Source organism: Mya arenaria, chromosome 3 (genome assembly GCF_026914265.1).
Source record: "Mya arenaria isolate MELC-2E11 chromosome 3, ASM2691426v1".
Classification (NCBI taxonomy): domain Eukaryota; kingdom Metazoa; phylum Mollusca; class Bivalvia; order Myida; family Myidae; genus Mya; species Mya arenaria.
The window spans coordinates 83,731,469-83,744,915 of record NC_069124.1 but is presented as its reverse complement, the minus strand read 5'-3'; the positions used below and the strand labels follow the sequence as shown (position 1 = coordinate 83,744,915).

The 13,447-nt window shown below is 39.5% G+C and overlaps 1 protein-coding gene across 1 annotated transcript in view; it reads left to right on the top strand.

Annotated features, from left to right (window-relative positions):
* The window catches only part of LOC128228127 (transcription initiation factor TFIID subunit 1-like), a 41,832-nt gene that overhangs the window by 8,994 nt on the left and 19,391 nt on the right, over positions 1–13,447 (top strand). Inside the window, exons 15-28 of the mRNA XM_052939246.1 lie at positions 94–207; positions 431–604; positions 851–1,024; positions 1,234–1,424; positions 1,717–1,831; positions 2,447–2,588; positions 4,319–4,449; positions 6,431–6,511; positions 7,332–7,454; positions 7,719–7,865; positions 8,159–8,261; positions 9,529–9,625; positions 12,476–12,596; positions 12,819–12,938. Coding sequence (XP_052795206.1) covers positions 94–207; positions 431–604; positions 851–1,024; positions 1,234–1,424; positions 1,717–1,831; positions 2,447–2,588; positions 4,319–4,449; positions 6,431–6,511; positions 7,332–7,454; positions 7,719–7,865; positions 8,159–8,261; positions 9,529–9,625; positions 12,476–12,596; positions 12,819–12,938 — 1,833 coding nt within the window. The remainder of the gene's footprint in view (positions 1–93; positions 208–430; positions 605–850; positions 1,025–1,233; positions 1,425–1,716; positions 1,832–2,446; positions 2,589–4,318; positions 4,450–6,430; positions 6,512–7,331; positions 7,455–7,718; positions 7,866–8,158; positions 8,262–9,528; positions 9,626–12,475; positions 12,597–12,818; positions 12,939–13,447) is intronic.

The window sequence follows — 13,447 nt, the reverse complement described above, 5'->3', positions numbered from 1 at the left end:
CAATATCATGGAGATTGAATTGTTTTGTGGCTCATTGTGACATTTCATATTATAGAAGTGGTAAGACTTTCAATGACTGTGTGCCAATTTCAGACATCCCAGCAGACAAACCTGAACTCTGACCAGTTTAACTTGTCTAATGATGAGTTCTACAACCCCAAACTGGACACTGCACTCCGGTCTAACATTGGTGTCAGTCTTATACAGGTAAACTATTAAAAGATATTGTGACGCATGCTTGTGGTAGTGATGTAAAAAAGAATCTGTCAGAAATACTTGCATAATTTCCAAAAGCATTATTGTAGTAGTTTTCCTAAAAACACAGTGGTATTTTGTTATGATAAGGATAGTCCATTTTGAAGAATAAGTATTTAAATCTTATTATTTGATTTCTTTGATGCTGAAGTTTTCAATAAAACTTTTTCTGCAGCATTCCACCCCAGCTGTTGAATTGCGCCAACCATTCTTTCCAACTTACATGAACGAAACCAAACTGCGGACGTTCCACCGGAACCCACTAAAGAAGTACTCCCATGGGGCAGTAGCAGGCCCAGGGCCCCACCCGGTTGACTCTCTCTTCAAAGTCATAAAGAGGAAGGCACGGGTATGTTACCTTTCCTTCTTAATTATTATGTACCAATATGTTCTGCATCTGCATCTCATACTTTCTTTGGAAACAGAATATCTTCTGAATTATTCGAAAATGTAAACATTATCTTAAGAATTCAGTAAAGCAAAGGCACTGTAAAATGTGAAATAATTGTTATTATTTGAAAGCTGTTTCCTGACAGTACAAGTCTTGTTAGTAATCTGTAACAGTGAATGGTATGATTTTCTCATCCAAACACAGCTTCGGGAGCAGGAGCGACAAGCTTTTGGCGGCGGGGAAATTTTCTTTATGCGTACACCCCACGACCTATCTGCCACAGATGGGGAACTTGTGCTGTGTGAGTACTCTGAGGAGTTTCCACCCATCATGATGCAGACTGGCATGGCCACCAAGATAAAGAACTACTATAAGAGGGTAATACTTAAGTTCCACACCTCCCATCTCAAATACTTTCTGTAACATTTCTTTTCCATGTACATGTTTGAAGCACATATAAAGATAAGCGGTATGAATGGTAATAATTAAATTAACATATAAAAATCCATGGAAATAAGTTCACCATATGAGTTTAAAACATTCAAAGTAGTGAAAAATTGTAACAATTTAGTATATTACATTTGCAGAGGCCTGGTAAAGATGTTGACGCTCCACAGTTCAAATATGGGGAGATAGCATATGCTCACACCTCGCCCTACCTGGGAACGCTGGCCCCGGGGCAGTGCCTGCAGACCCTGGAGAACAACATGTACCGGGCACCTCTGTTTGAACACAAGATGCCCGCCTCCGACTTCCTCATCATCAGAAACAGGAACCAGTATGTAGATAACGGATATTTATTGTTTTTTCAGAATTAATGGAAATAGTAGTCAATTAGTTTCTTTTTGCAGAAACTACCACTCTTGCATTACAAGATAGAATTAAACCCTTTCTTTTTACCGAAGCTATTTATATTCAGTTAGTATGTGCTTTGTACATACAGATCCACATGGGTTGCAAAATGGCAAGATTCTGTTTTACTACACAAAACTCATTAAATGATATTGCTGTATTGTACTTATACTGGTTCTCAGCCCTTGTATGAGCACATGGCATGTTTCATTCCGCAGCCTGTATGTGCGTGAGGTAGAGACCATCTTCACAGTGGGGCAGGAAGGCCCACTGTACGAGGTGCCTGGGCCAAACTCGAAACGTGCCAACAATTTCATCAGGGACTTCCTACAGGTCAGCTTGCTTTTCCACAATTGACTATGAACATGTTTATGCTCATATATTTGTATATACATACCTTAATACGTTAATTTCTAAATAAATAAAGTAAGCTCATAAACTTGTATCTTTGAGTGAAATTGTTCCTTTTTCAGATCTGATTTATAAAACTTTTTTGTCTATGACCCTATTATCATTAGTATACTATTGTGTACTCTAAAAACTTGATTTACTTCAAATATTTTGGGGAAAATGTCTTATTGCATCACTTAGGCAAGAGTTTTGTTAAATATAGGCTATTGTCTGCCCCTCTTTATTTGGTCAAAATCAGTTCATTAAGAGTAATGTGATCCTAAGTTAATATAATGGCAGAATACCCGGGTTAGAATTCAATTTTGTAAATTAATAGGTTTAACAACAGATAGTTCATTAATAAATTGGTTTGTTGTACCGTAAATTACATGAAATAAAATAATAAATACAAAGATGTTTATTTCTTTTAGATCTCGTTGAAATAGATTTTGATAAAAGTGATATGCTAATTGTGTCATGCAGTATACATGTATCTGGACATTGGCATCTGACATTGGTGATATATTTATAAACCATTCTACTGCTGTTGTCCTGCAGGTGTTTATTTACCGGCTGTTCTGGAAAAGCAAGGACACACCGCGCAGGATCAAGATGGACGACATCAAGAAAGCCTTCCCCTCCCACTCAGAAAGCAGCATTCGTAAACGCCTGAAACTGTGTGCTGACTTTAAGAGAACAGGTAAGATGTTTAGCAGTACTCTCTTATGGTATGTTTGCTGTTTTGTTTATAATCTTGGAAGTATTACCATGAAATTTGACATTATAGTTGACATAAACATTTCTCAGCTACACTTATTGCTTACACTTATCAGAATCTGTTCGAATGAAATATTAAAGAGTGTATCCTGTCTGCTAGCAAATTACCGGAGACCATGTAAGTATTATGTTCTGTTGAGTTCATCAGTTGCATTACAGAGTTCCAATTTCCAGTTGGTTGGGTTCAAGTTGAAGATTAGTATAGAATTATTTTTTTGTGTCAACATGTTTTAAATATTGATTGCTTTTTAGTTTGTTGTTAATCTAATAAATATACTTTGGCCAACGAAGTTTGAAGGGGGTATATTGGAGTCACCCTATGGTCGGTCGGTCGGTTTGTCTGTCGGTCAATTGCAATTTACCTTGTTCGGAGCATAACTTGAAAACTACTGGATGGAATTGGATTAAACTTAATACAATGGTAGAGCATAATGAGAGGAAGTGCAGTGTACAATAACCAAAACTCTATTCTTGCTTATTACTGAGCTATTGCCCTTTGTTACTTTTTTTGTCCGGAGTATAACTTGAAAAGTACTGGATGGAATTCATTGGAAATTCATAAAATGGTAAAGCACAATGGGAGGAAGTGCAGTGTTCAAGAACCATAACTCTACTTTAGCTTATTACTGAATTATGGCCTTTATTTTTTTGCTGTCATTTTTTTTCCAGACTTTAAGTTGCAAACTACTAAATGGAATTTATTGAAATTTATACAATGGTAAAGCACAATGAGAGGAAGTGCAGTGCACAAGAACCATAACTCTATTTTAGCTAATTACAGAGTTATGGCCTTTAATACTTTTTTCTTTTCCCGAGCATAACTTGAAAACTATTGGATGGAATTTAATAAAGCTTCATACAGTGATAGATCATAATGAGAGGAAGTGCAGTGTACAGGAACCGCGATTCTATTTCAGCTAATTACAGAGTTACTGCCCTTTGTTACTTTTTCTTGTCCGGAGCATCACTTGAAAACTATTGGATGGAATTTAATAAAACTTCATACAGTGATAGATCATAATGAGAGGAAGTGCAGTGTACAGGAACCGCAATTCTATTTCAGCCAATTACAGAGTTATTGCCCTTTGTTCATTTTTTATTGTCTGGAGCATAACTTGAAAACTATTGGATGGAATTTAATAAAGCTTCATACAGTGATAGATCATAATGAGAGGAACTGCAGTGTACAGGAACCGCAATTCTATTTCAGCTAATTACAGAGTTACTGCCCTTTGTTACTTTTTCTTGTCCGGAGCATAAATTGAAAAAAAGTAACTCAACTCATTTATAGATGGTCATAGGCAATCGTATATTCTGTGCTTTAGAACATCAAATATATCAGTATTAACATCTAAGTATTAGCATCACTGATATTGTTTAAAGCCTTTTTCCTAACTTTTAAAAACATAATCAAAATATGAATAACTGAGGATAGTCTATAAAATAAAGTTGTCATTTATAGGTTGGCTTTCCAAATAGTTGATTGCAATTTCATATCAGGGCGGCGTTCAGGGATATTAATCACCTTCAGTGATAGCTCTAGTTTAAGATTGAAGAGAGACCATAAGATATAATGTATAGTCTAAAGTTTATACATGTATGTGGTAACTAAGTGGTGTGGCGTTGTCAATACATGTGTTGTATTGAATACAGGGATGGACTCTAACTGGTGGGTGTTGAAGCCTGACTTCCGGTTAAAGACAGAGGAGGAGATGAGGAACATGGTGTCCCCGGAACAGTGCTGCTCATACTACAGCATGCTTGCTGCAGAACAGAGGCTCAAGGTCACATATTATGATATATTTGTCTATTAGAGAGTCTCATTTTTATCTACCAACTCCAACATTGTATTTGTGGTATATCTAATTGCAGGTGTTGGATTTAGAATGAAGATAAAAAATTTCTATGACATTTTTTGTACCTTTTATATAAATGCAAATGTCCAGTAATCCAAACAACATGAAAATTTCAACAGTTGAATTTATTTTTTCTAATTCAGTCATGACTGCTCAGGGATCAAGCTATGGTTTAAATTGGGGACAAATTTTCTGCAATCTATATTAAATTTTGAAGGTTCCACCAAGTCATGTTATCTTCTATAGCATAAATATGGAAATACTTCTACTTCAGCTTTAAGGATAAGCTTGTCAGTTTAGGGAGACTTCTTTCAAGTCTCTCTCTAGCATTGTCCCTGATGCCCCATCACAAGTCTCTCTCTAACTTGACCACTGATATCCAATCATATGTCTCTCTCTAGCTTGATCCCTAATGCCCCATCACAAGGTCTATCTCTAGCTTGGCCCCTGTCTCTAGCTTGGTACCTGATGCCCCAACACAAGTCTCTCTAGATTGGTCCCTGATGCCCCATCACAAGTCTATCTCCTGATGCCCCATCACAAGGTCTCTCTAGATTGATCCCTGATGCCCCATCACCAGTCTCTCTAGCTTGGACCCTGATGCCCCATCACGAGTCTCTCTAGCTTGATCCCTAATGGCCCATCACATGTCTCTCTAACTTGATCCCTGATGGCCCATCACGAGTCGCTCCAGCTTGATCCCTGATGGCCCATTACAAGTCGCTCCAGCTTGATCCCTGATGGCCCATTACAAGTCGCTCCAGCTTGATCCCTGATGGCCCATCACAAGTCGCTCTAGCTTGATCCCTGATGGCCCATTATGAGTCGCTCCAGCTTGATCCCTGATGGCCCATCACAAGTCGCTCTAGCTTGATCCCTGATGGCCCATCACAAGTCTCTCTAGCTTGTTTCCTGATGGCCCATCACAAGTCTCTCTAGCTTGTTTCCTGATGGCCCATCACAAGTCTCTCTTGCTTGGTCCCTGATGCTACGTGACAAGTCTCTCACTAGCTTGATCCCTGATGGCCCATCACAAGTCTCTCTAGCTTGATCCCTGATGGCCCATCACAAGTCTCTCTAGCTTGATCCCTGATGGCCCATCACAAGTTGCTCTAGCTTGATCCCTGATGCCCCATCACAAGTCACTCTAGCTTGATCCCTGATGCCCCATCGCAAGTCTCTCTCTTGCTTGGTCCCTGATGCTACGTGACAAGTCTCTCGCTAGCTTTATCCCTGATGCCTCATCACAAGTCCCTCTCCAGCTTGATCCCTAATGCCCCATCACAAGGTCCTTCTCCAGCTTGATCCCTGATGGCCCATCACAAGGTCTCCCTAGCTTTATCCCTGATGCCACATCGCAAGGTCTTTAGCTTGATTCCTGATGGCCCATCAGAAGGTCTCTCTCTAGCTTGATCCCTGATGCCCCATCACAAGTCTCTCTCTAGCTTGGTCCCTGATGGCCCATCACAAGGTCTCTCTCTAGCTTGATCCCTGATGCCCCATCACAAGTCTCTCTTTAGCTTGGTCCCTGATGCCCCATCACAAGTCTCTAGCTTGATCCCTGATGCCCCATCACAAGTCTCTCTAGCTTGGTCCCTGATGCCCCAATCACAAGTCTCTAGCTTGATCCCTGATGCCCCATCACAAGTCTCTCTATAGCTTGGTCCCTGATGCCACATCACAAGTCTCTAGCTTGATCCCTGATGCCCCACCACGAGTCTCTCTCTAGCTCACCCAGCAACCTATCATTGCCTGTGTATACTTTTAGTTATACTTCATGTTCAGAATGTGGGGTATGACCCCTGGCCCAGCAGTGCCTGTGTTGACTGTGTACTATGCTCCATGTTCAGAATGTGGGGTATGGCCCCAGCAGTGCCTGTGTTGACTGTGTGCTATGCTCCATGTTTAGGATGCAGGATATGGGGAGAAGTCACTGTTTGCCCCGGACGAGGACAATGAGGAGGAGGCACAGATGAAGATAGAGGATGAGGTATATATACACTTGGTATTATACTCATCTTTTCAATGTTTTAGATGGGCCAAGCCAGCATTTAAGCATTTAGAATTATTTTATAGTGGTGAAATAGGTATTTTTTTTCTAAGCATTTGTGTTCATATATGAATTAATAATGTGTCTTTAACTTAGTAGAAAACCTCTGTTTTTAGTGATAATATTTTGTACGGTATTTTAATAAAATGTTACCAAACTTGCTGAAATGTGTCAAATCTTGCTTCATGTGGCAATATCAGTTTTTGGTTTATTTCAAAGGGTTTGTAAATTTCTTGAAAGTCTATTCTGATAAGAAAATTACTGTTGTAAATCCATAAATTACTCAACCTTTAAAAATTAAATATTCTCCAATACACAGACCAAATGTTTTTAGAAATTCCGAATATCTTAGAATATTCTGCACCAAGTTATCACAATTTGATGAAAATCATTTTCCAAATTTTCTATTAGTGCTTTGCACTATCAAAATGAAGTTTTTCGCATAACATTTCCTTTTTTCAAAATTTATTTGAAGAGTTCTTGCACTGGTTTTTACCTCAGATACATATTTACTCTGAATTTCATTGATAAATATTGAATAATTAAGGAGTAATATAGAAAAACCTTGTTTCTACACAGTATGTGAAGCATACAATATGTTGGTCATTGCATGCCAACTGTATAAAACAGTCACATTACGTTGTATTCATCTCTACTTGTACATCTGTAGAAGCTTGGTTTCCATATATTAGCGCACTCTAATGTGTTAAATGTGGAATGTAATGGTCCATACATACACCCAATCTTCTGTGTACTTTAGGTGAGGACAGCTCCTTGGAACACAACAAGAGCATACATCTCGGCCATGAAGGGCAAGTGCTTGCTGGATCTCAACGGAGTAGCCGACCCTACAGGTGCTGGTCAGGGTTTCTCATACGTCAAGGTAAGCTAGTCAGTCTCATGTACATTGTTTCTCATGTGTAGAAACCTATCATAGAAATCATGTTTTAGTTTGTTACTTGAAGAACACAAAAAAAATTTTGTAATGAATTTGCATCTACCTCTAAAATAAAAGCTACCATTAAAAAGTATAAAATTGTTGAAAATGGAAAAAGAAGAAGCTTTTGAAGAGGTTTAATTATTTGGATAGTTGAGAGAGCCAGTTGTTTCAAGTTCTGTATGATTGTGTAATATTTGACATTACCAGGTGCCCAACAAACCCCAGCCGCGAGATGAGGGGAAGGACAATACGCCGCAGAAGAAGACTGTGACAGGAACTGATGCTGACCTTCGGAAACTCTACCTCAAGGACGCCAAACAGCTCCTCAGGAAATTTGGAGTCCCAGAACATGAGGTATATACTGTAAAAAGAAGGCTTTTTTCTCTGATTTCAAGAATTTAATTTTTTATGAATAACATACATTTTTGTTGACTATCATTGTTCTTAATCAAGTTGCTTTAATATCACTCTGACTTCGATTGATGTGAATAATGTTTGTCATTTTTGTAATGCATTATCAACTGTGTGAATTTATAAAGTTAAATGCTCAGGACAAAACCCCCTCCTCTACCCATTACACATGATAGCCAGTCATTTGCATCATACCTAAAGCCTCTGACTATTTTGTGATATTCCCTTCTCCCCAGATAAAGAAGCTGTCTCGGTGGGAGGTGATTGATGTGGTGAGGACCATGTCTACCGAGCAGGCCAAGGCTGCCGCTGCCCAGGAGGCTGGAAATGAGGGCGGAGGTATGTGCTGCTTTTATCTGTATAACTTTATTTTTGCTAATGATTATGATATATTAAACTCCCATAAATATAGTTCAGAGGTGGACCCTATGGTCAGTTTGCTGGTCTGTCAGTTGGGCTGTTGGTCTGTTTGAAGAAGTGATCAATTTTCTTAATAAGAATTCTGTGCGATGGAAAACCAAAATGTAAAGATATCTTAGATATAGTTAGCCTGAATGTTTATAAATGCCAAATGGGCAGATAATTGTTAATTAAAGTTATGTAACTTTTGGCTGCAGTAAAGCATCTGTGTAGAGTTATTGGCTTCATATTCCTTACGCTTTCTGGGGCTACAACCAGGAGACTTCATTAACATGTCCGCAAGGAGGCGATAGCCTTGAATACCTGATGCTTTATGGGGTCACTGTGGGCGTAAGGGTTGTGGTTTCAATGTTGTGTCGGAGGAGAATAGTCTACTCGGTTTGGAGCTTCAATTTCTAAAGATGTAATAACTAGAAGTGGATAACGTCATGAACTTAGGTTAATTTGTGTTAAAAGAAATCAATCCAATGGGAATTTATGTTGTATCTTTTCGTGGCAATAATATGCCACTCAATTAAATATCTCAATAAATAGTTATATTTATGCAAAATTTACAATTCTTCCACAAAATGAATGACGGCATTTGTGTCTTTTGTTTCTATAAAGATTAAACAATATCAGTGGTTTTGTTTGTGATTATGCGCATGGTTAAAAAATAAAATTAATTGTTTTAAATTTCTTGAAATTTTTGAAAATATATTGTTTAATGGTGGCATGTGGGGTCGGGGCATCTTTTCTGTGATAGCTCTAGTTTTTTCGCCGAAGGCCAATTGCAAAGAAAGTTGTATGTTCAACTTAACTTGCTCAGTTAAATCACTTTGAAGAATTGTTAATTAAACTCTTAATTAGCATATTACTCTCTATTGTAAAAATATATTATCAATGGTTTTGTAATTTTTAAATATTAAAGCATTGATTAACTTTCACAAACTGCGTAAGTATATCTTTTCAGTTAGTTATAGCTTTGTACTTTGCCACTGTTGAATGTTATTATGATTTGCATGTGTAATTCACAATGTTTCTACGTTTTATATCCTTTGTTCGTTAGCAATATGTTAAATCTATGGTCAGGTTATTAAGTGGTAATTACAAATGAAAGTATTCTGCTATTATATGGAGACAACCATAACTTGCCTTTATTGAGGAGTGCATCGTTGCCAGATTTTTCACATTGTTTTCCTTGCAGGTTGGAATAAGTTTGCACGTGGTAACAGGTTCTCCGTAGCAGAGCACCAGGAGAGATACAAAGAGGAATGTCAGCGACTGTTTGACCTACAGAACAGGTGAGGCTAACATTGTGTGGGGGTAGGGTTGGTGGGGATGGACTGTTTGACTAATGTCAGCGACTGTTTGACCTGCAGAACAGGTGAGCTTAGCATTCTGTGTGTGTGTGTGTGTAAGTTTTGAAGTAAAGAGGTAGCAAGTGTCAATTTGTGATTGACCTGCAGAACAGGTTGTATGATAAAATTGTTTAGGGTTGAGGGAGGGAACAATTTTACCTATGTCAGCAACTTTTTGATCTGCAGAACAGATGAGTCTTATATTGTGTATAGTTCAGGAAGAAGACTGTTTGCCTTATGTCAGTGACTGTTTTACCTGCATAACAGACAAGACTAACATTGTTTGTGTGGGAGGTTGGGGAGGGGAGGGGAGGGATGAGAGGGAATGTCAGAGACTGTTTTACCTGCATAACGGACAAGACTAACATTGTTTGTGTGGGAGGTTGGGGAGGGGAGGGAGGGATGAGAGGGAATGTCAGAGACTGTTTTACCTGCATAACGGACAAGACTAACATTGTTTGTGTGGGAGGTTGGGGGAGGGGAGGGAGGGATGAGAGGGAATGTCAGAGACTGTTTTACCTGCATAACGGACAAGACTAACATTGTTTGTGTGGGAGGTTGGGGGAGGGGAGGGAGGGATGAGAGGGAATGTCAGAGACTGTTTTACCTGCATAACGGACAAGACTAACATTGTTTGTGTGGGAGGTTGGGGAGGGGAGGGAGGGATGAGAGGGAATGTCAGAGACTGTTTTACCTGCATAACGGACAAGACTAACATTGTTTGTGTGGGAGGTTGGGGGAGGGGAGGGAGGGATGAGAGGGAATGTCAGAGACTGTTTTACCTGCATAACGGACAAGACTAACATTGTTTGTGTGGGAGGTTGGGGAGGGGAGGGAGGGATGAGAGGGAATGTCAGAGACTGTTTTACCTGCATAACGGACAAGACTAACATTGTTTGTGTGGGAGGTTGGGGAGGGGAGGGGAGGGATGAGAGGGAATGTCAGAGACTGTTTTACCTGCATAACAGACAAGACTAACATTGTTTGTGTGGGAGGTTGGGGAGGGGAGGGAGGGATGAGAGGGAATGTCAGAGACTGTTTTACCTGCATAACGGACTAGACTAACATTGTTTGTGTGGGAGGTTGGGGAGGGGAGGGAGGGATGAGAGGGAATGTCAGAGACTGTTTTACCTGCATAACGGACAAGACTAACATTGTTTGTGTGGGAGGTTGGGGGAGGGGAGGGAGGGATGAGAGGGAATGTCAGAGACTGTTTTACCTGCATAACGGACAAGACTAACATTGTTTGTGTGGGAGGTTGGGGGAGGGGAGGGGAGGGGTGAGAGGGAATGTCAGAGACTGTTTTACCTGCATAACAGACAAGACTAACATTGTTTGTGTGGGAGGTTGGGGAGGGGAGGGGAGGGATGAGAGGGAATGTCAGAGACTGTTTTACCTGCATAACGGACAAGACTAACATTGTTTGTGTGGGAGGTTGGGGGAGGGGAGGGGAGGGGTGAGAGGGAATGTCAGAGACTGTTTTACCTGCATAACAGACAAGACTAACATTGTTTGTGTGGGAGGTTGGGGGAGGGGAGGGATGAGAGGGAATGTCAGAGACTGTTTTACCTGCATAACAGACAAGACTAACATTGTTTGTGTGGGAGGTTGGGGGAGGGGAGGGAGGGATGAGAGGGAATGTCAGAGACTGTTTTACCTGCATAACGGACAAGACTAACATTGTTTGTGTGGGAGGTTGGGGGAGGGGAGGGAGGGATGAGAGGGAATGTCAGAGACTGTTTTACCTGCATAACGGACAAGACTAACATTGTTTGTGTGGGAGGTTGGGGAGGGGAGGGGAGGGGTGAGAGGGAATGTCAGAGACTGTTTTACCTGCATAACAGACAAGACTAACATTGTTTGTGTGGGAGGTTGGGGAGGGGAGGGGAGGGATGAGAGGGAATGTCAGAGACTGTTTTACCTGCATAACGGACAAGACTAACATTGTTTGTGTGGGAGGTTGGGGGAGGGGAGGGAGGGATGAGAGGGAATGTCAGAGACTGTTAGATCTGAAGAACAGATGAGATTTACATTGTGCAGGTCGGGGGGGGGGGGAGGTGTTATTACTGGGGAAAGGTTATTGTGTCAGCTGAAAGACCTAGAGTACATGTACATACAGGTTAATCTATACAACATTTCTAACAGTTACCTGTAAATGATGGCTACACACAGTTACTGTAGCTGTTCTTATAAAATTATCATATTGTTATTTTTTATCCCGTTTGTATTAGACATTTTTATGTGATAACATAACTTGGGATAACTGATGGGTTTGATGTGGTCAAAGTCACTTTAACAGCAAAAATGGTTGTGCTCTCAATCTTCGGATAGAGCTGATGTGTAGTGAGTAAGCTTGTGCTGGATTGTCATGTATTATGTGAAGTTTTTATGTGAGTTTGCTACTATGAGTTGGTGGTAGCAGTCACTTAAAAGCAAAAATGGTTAATGCTCAATATGTTTATATATATAGCAAATTCATAAGAAGTGGTACTTTGGTATAGTGTTTAGGGTCAGTGTGGTCAAGGTCATTGATAATGAAAATAGACAAACAAGTTTAACTCAATAACTGCGTTTGGAATAACATGAATGTGTAGTTATGAAGACTAGTATAAAGGAGCAAACTGTAGATTGTATTTAGGGTTGGTAGGAACAAGGTGAAGGTCACTGCTTTTATTTAGAAACCCACAATTTAAATTTCCAAATGAAATAGAATAAGATCTGGTTTTGCATTGCATTGCATTTTTAGTTTTGTTATTTCAAATGTGTCTTAATACAATGAACTGGACATTTCAGAATCCTGTCATCCAATGAACACCTGTCAACAGATGAAGGGTCTACGTCAGAGGACTCAGAATTTGAAGAGATTGGGAAGAATCTGGAGAGTATGTTGTCAAGCAAGAAAACCTCCTCTCAGGTGGGTGAGGGAGTTACAATGTTGGAATAATTTCATGTACTTGGTTGAGTTCTCTATAGCTATTTTATCCATTCGAATGGTAATTAAGTGCTACCTGTAAAGATAATAAGATGATACTGATTTCATTTGCTCAAGCATTTATGAGTTGAGATGAAGGATGACAAGGAATTTTTAAAGAATATTCAAGTTATATTTGATCTATTGTTGGTATGAATGTTGTAGATCAAAATGGAGCGGGAAGAAGCTGAGAGGCGGGATCTCCAGCGGATGATGTTTGAGGGAAAGGATGACAAGGGAAAGAAGGATGCCGGAAAACAGGAAGAAGACGCCATAGCCAACATGGTATGTATACACTATAGCGAACATGGTATCAATTAATTATACCAACAACAGCAGCCTGCATAAAGTTTCCATTGAAATTAGCATGTTTTTGTATACCGATGTCAGCAAGCTGTGTAGTCTCTCTCTGTGGGCCATACAGAAAGCAGCATTGAACAATTGTTTTTCAACAACCATAATACACGTAGATATAATTAAAGTTTCACCTACAATTCAATCTTCTCCTTATACTGTGTTTGAAATATTATTAGACATTTTATGTACCAAAAAAGGAAGTAATCAATTATAAACCTTTTGTTAATGAGGTCCTGCTCTTATATTTATGGTACTAATAGTATGTTCAGGCTTTCCAGGATTTCTTATTTTTCCTCCTTTTTCCTATGTTTTTAAAAGATCAACCTTTTTCATCTTTTTGTCAAACCTTCATATTATTTTCACTTATTACCAAAAAATGCTGATTTATTGATCTGTTGTCTTTATTGAATATATAATTTTACTGATAACCACATGAA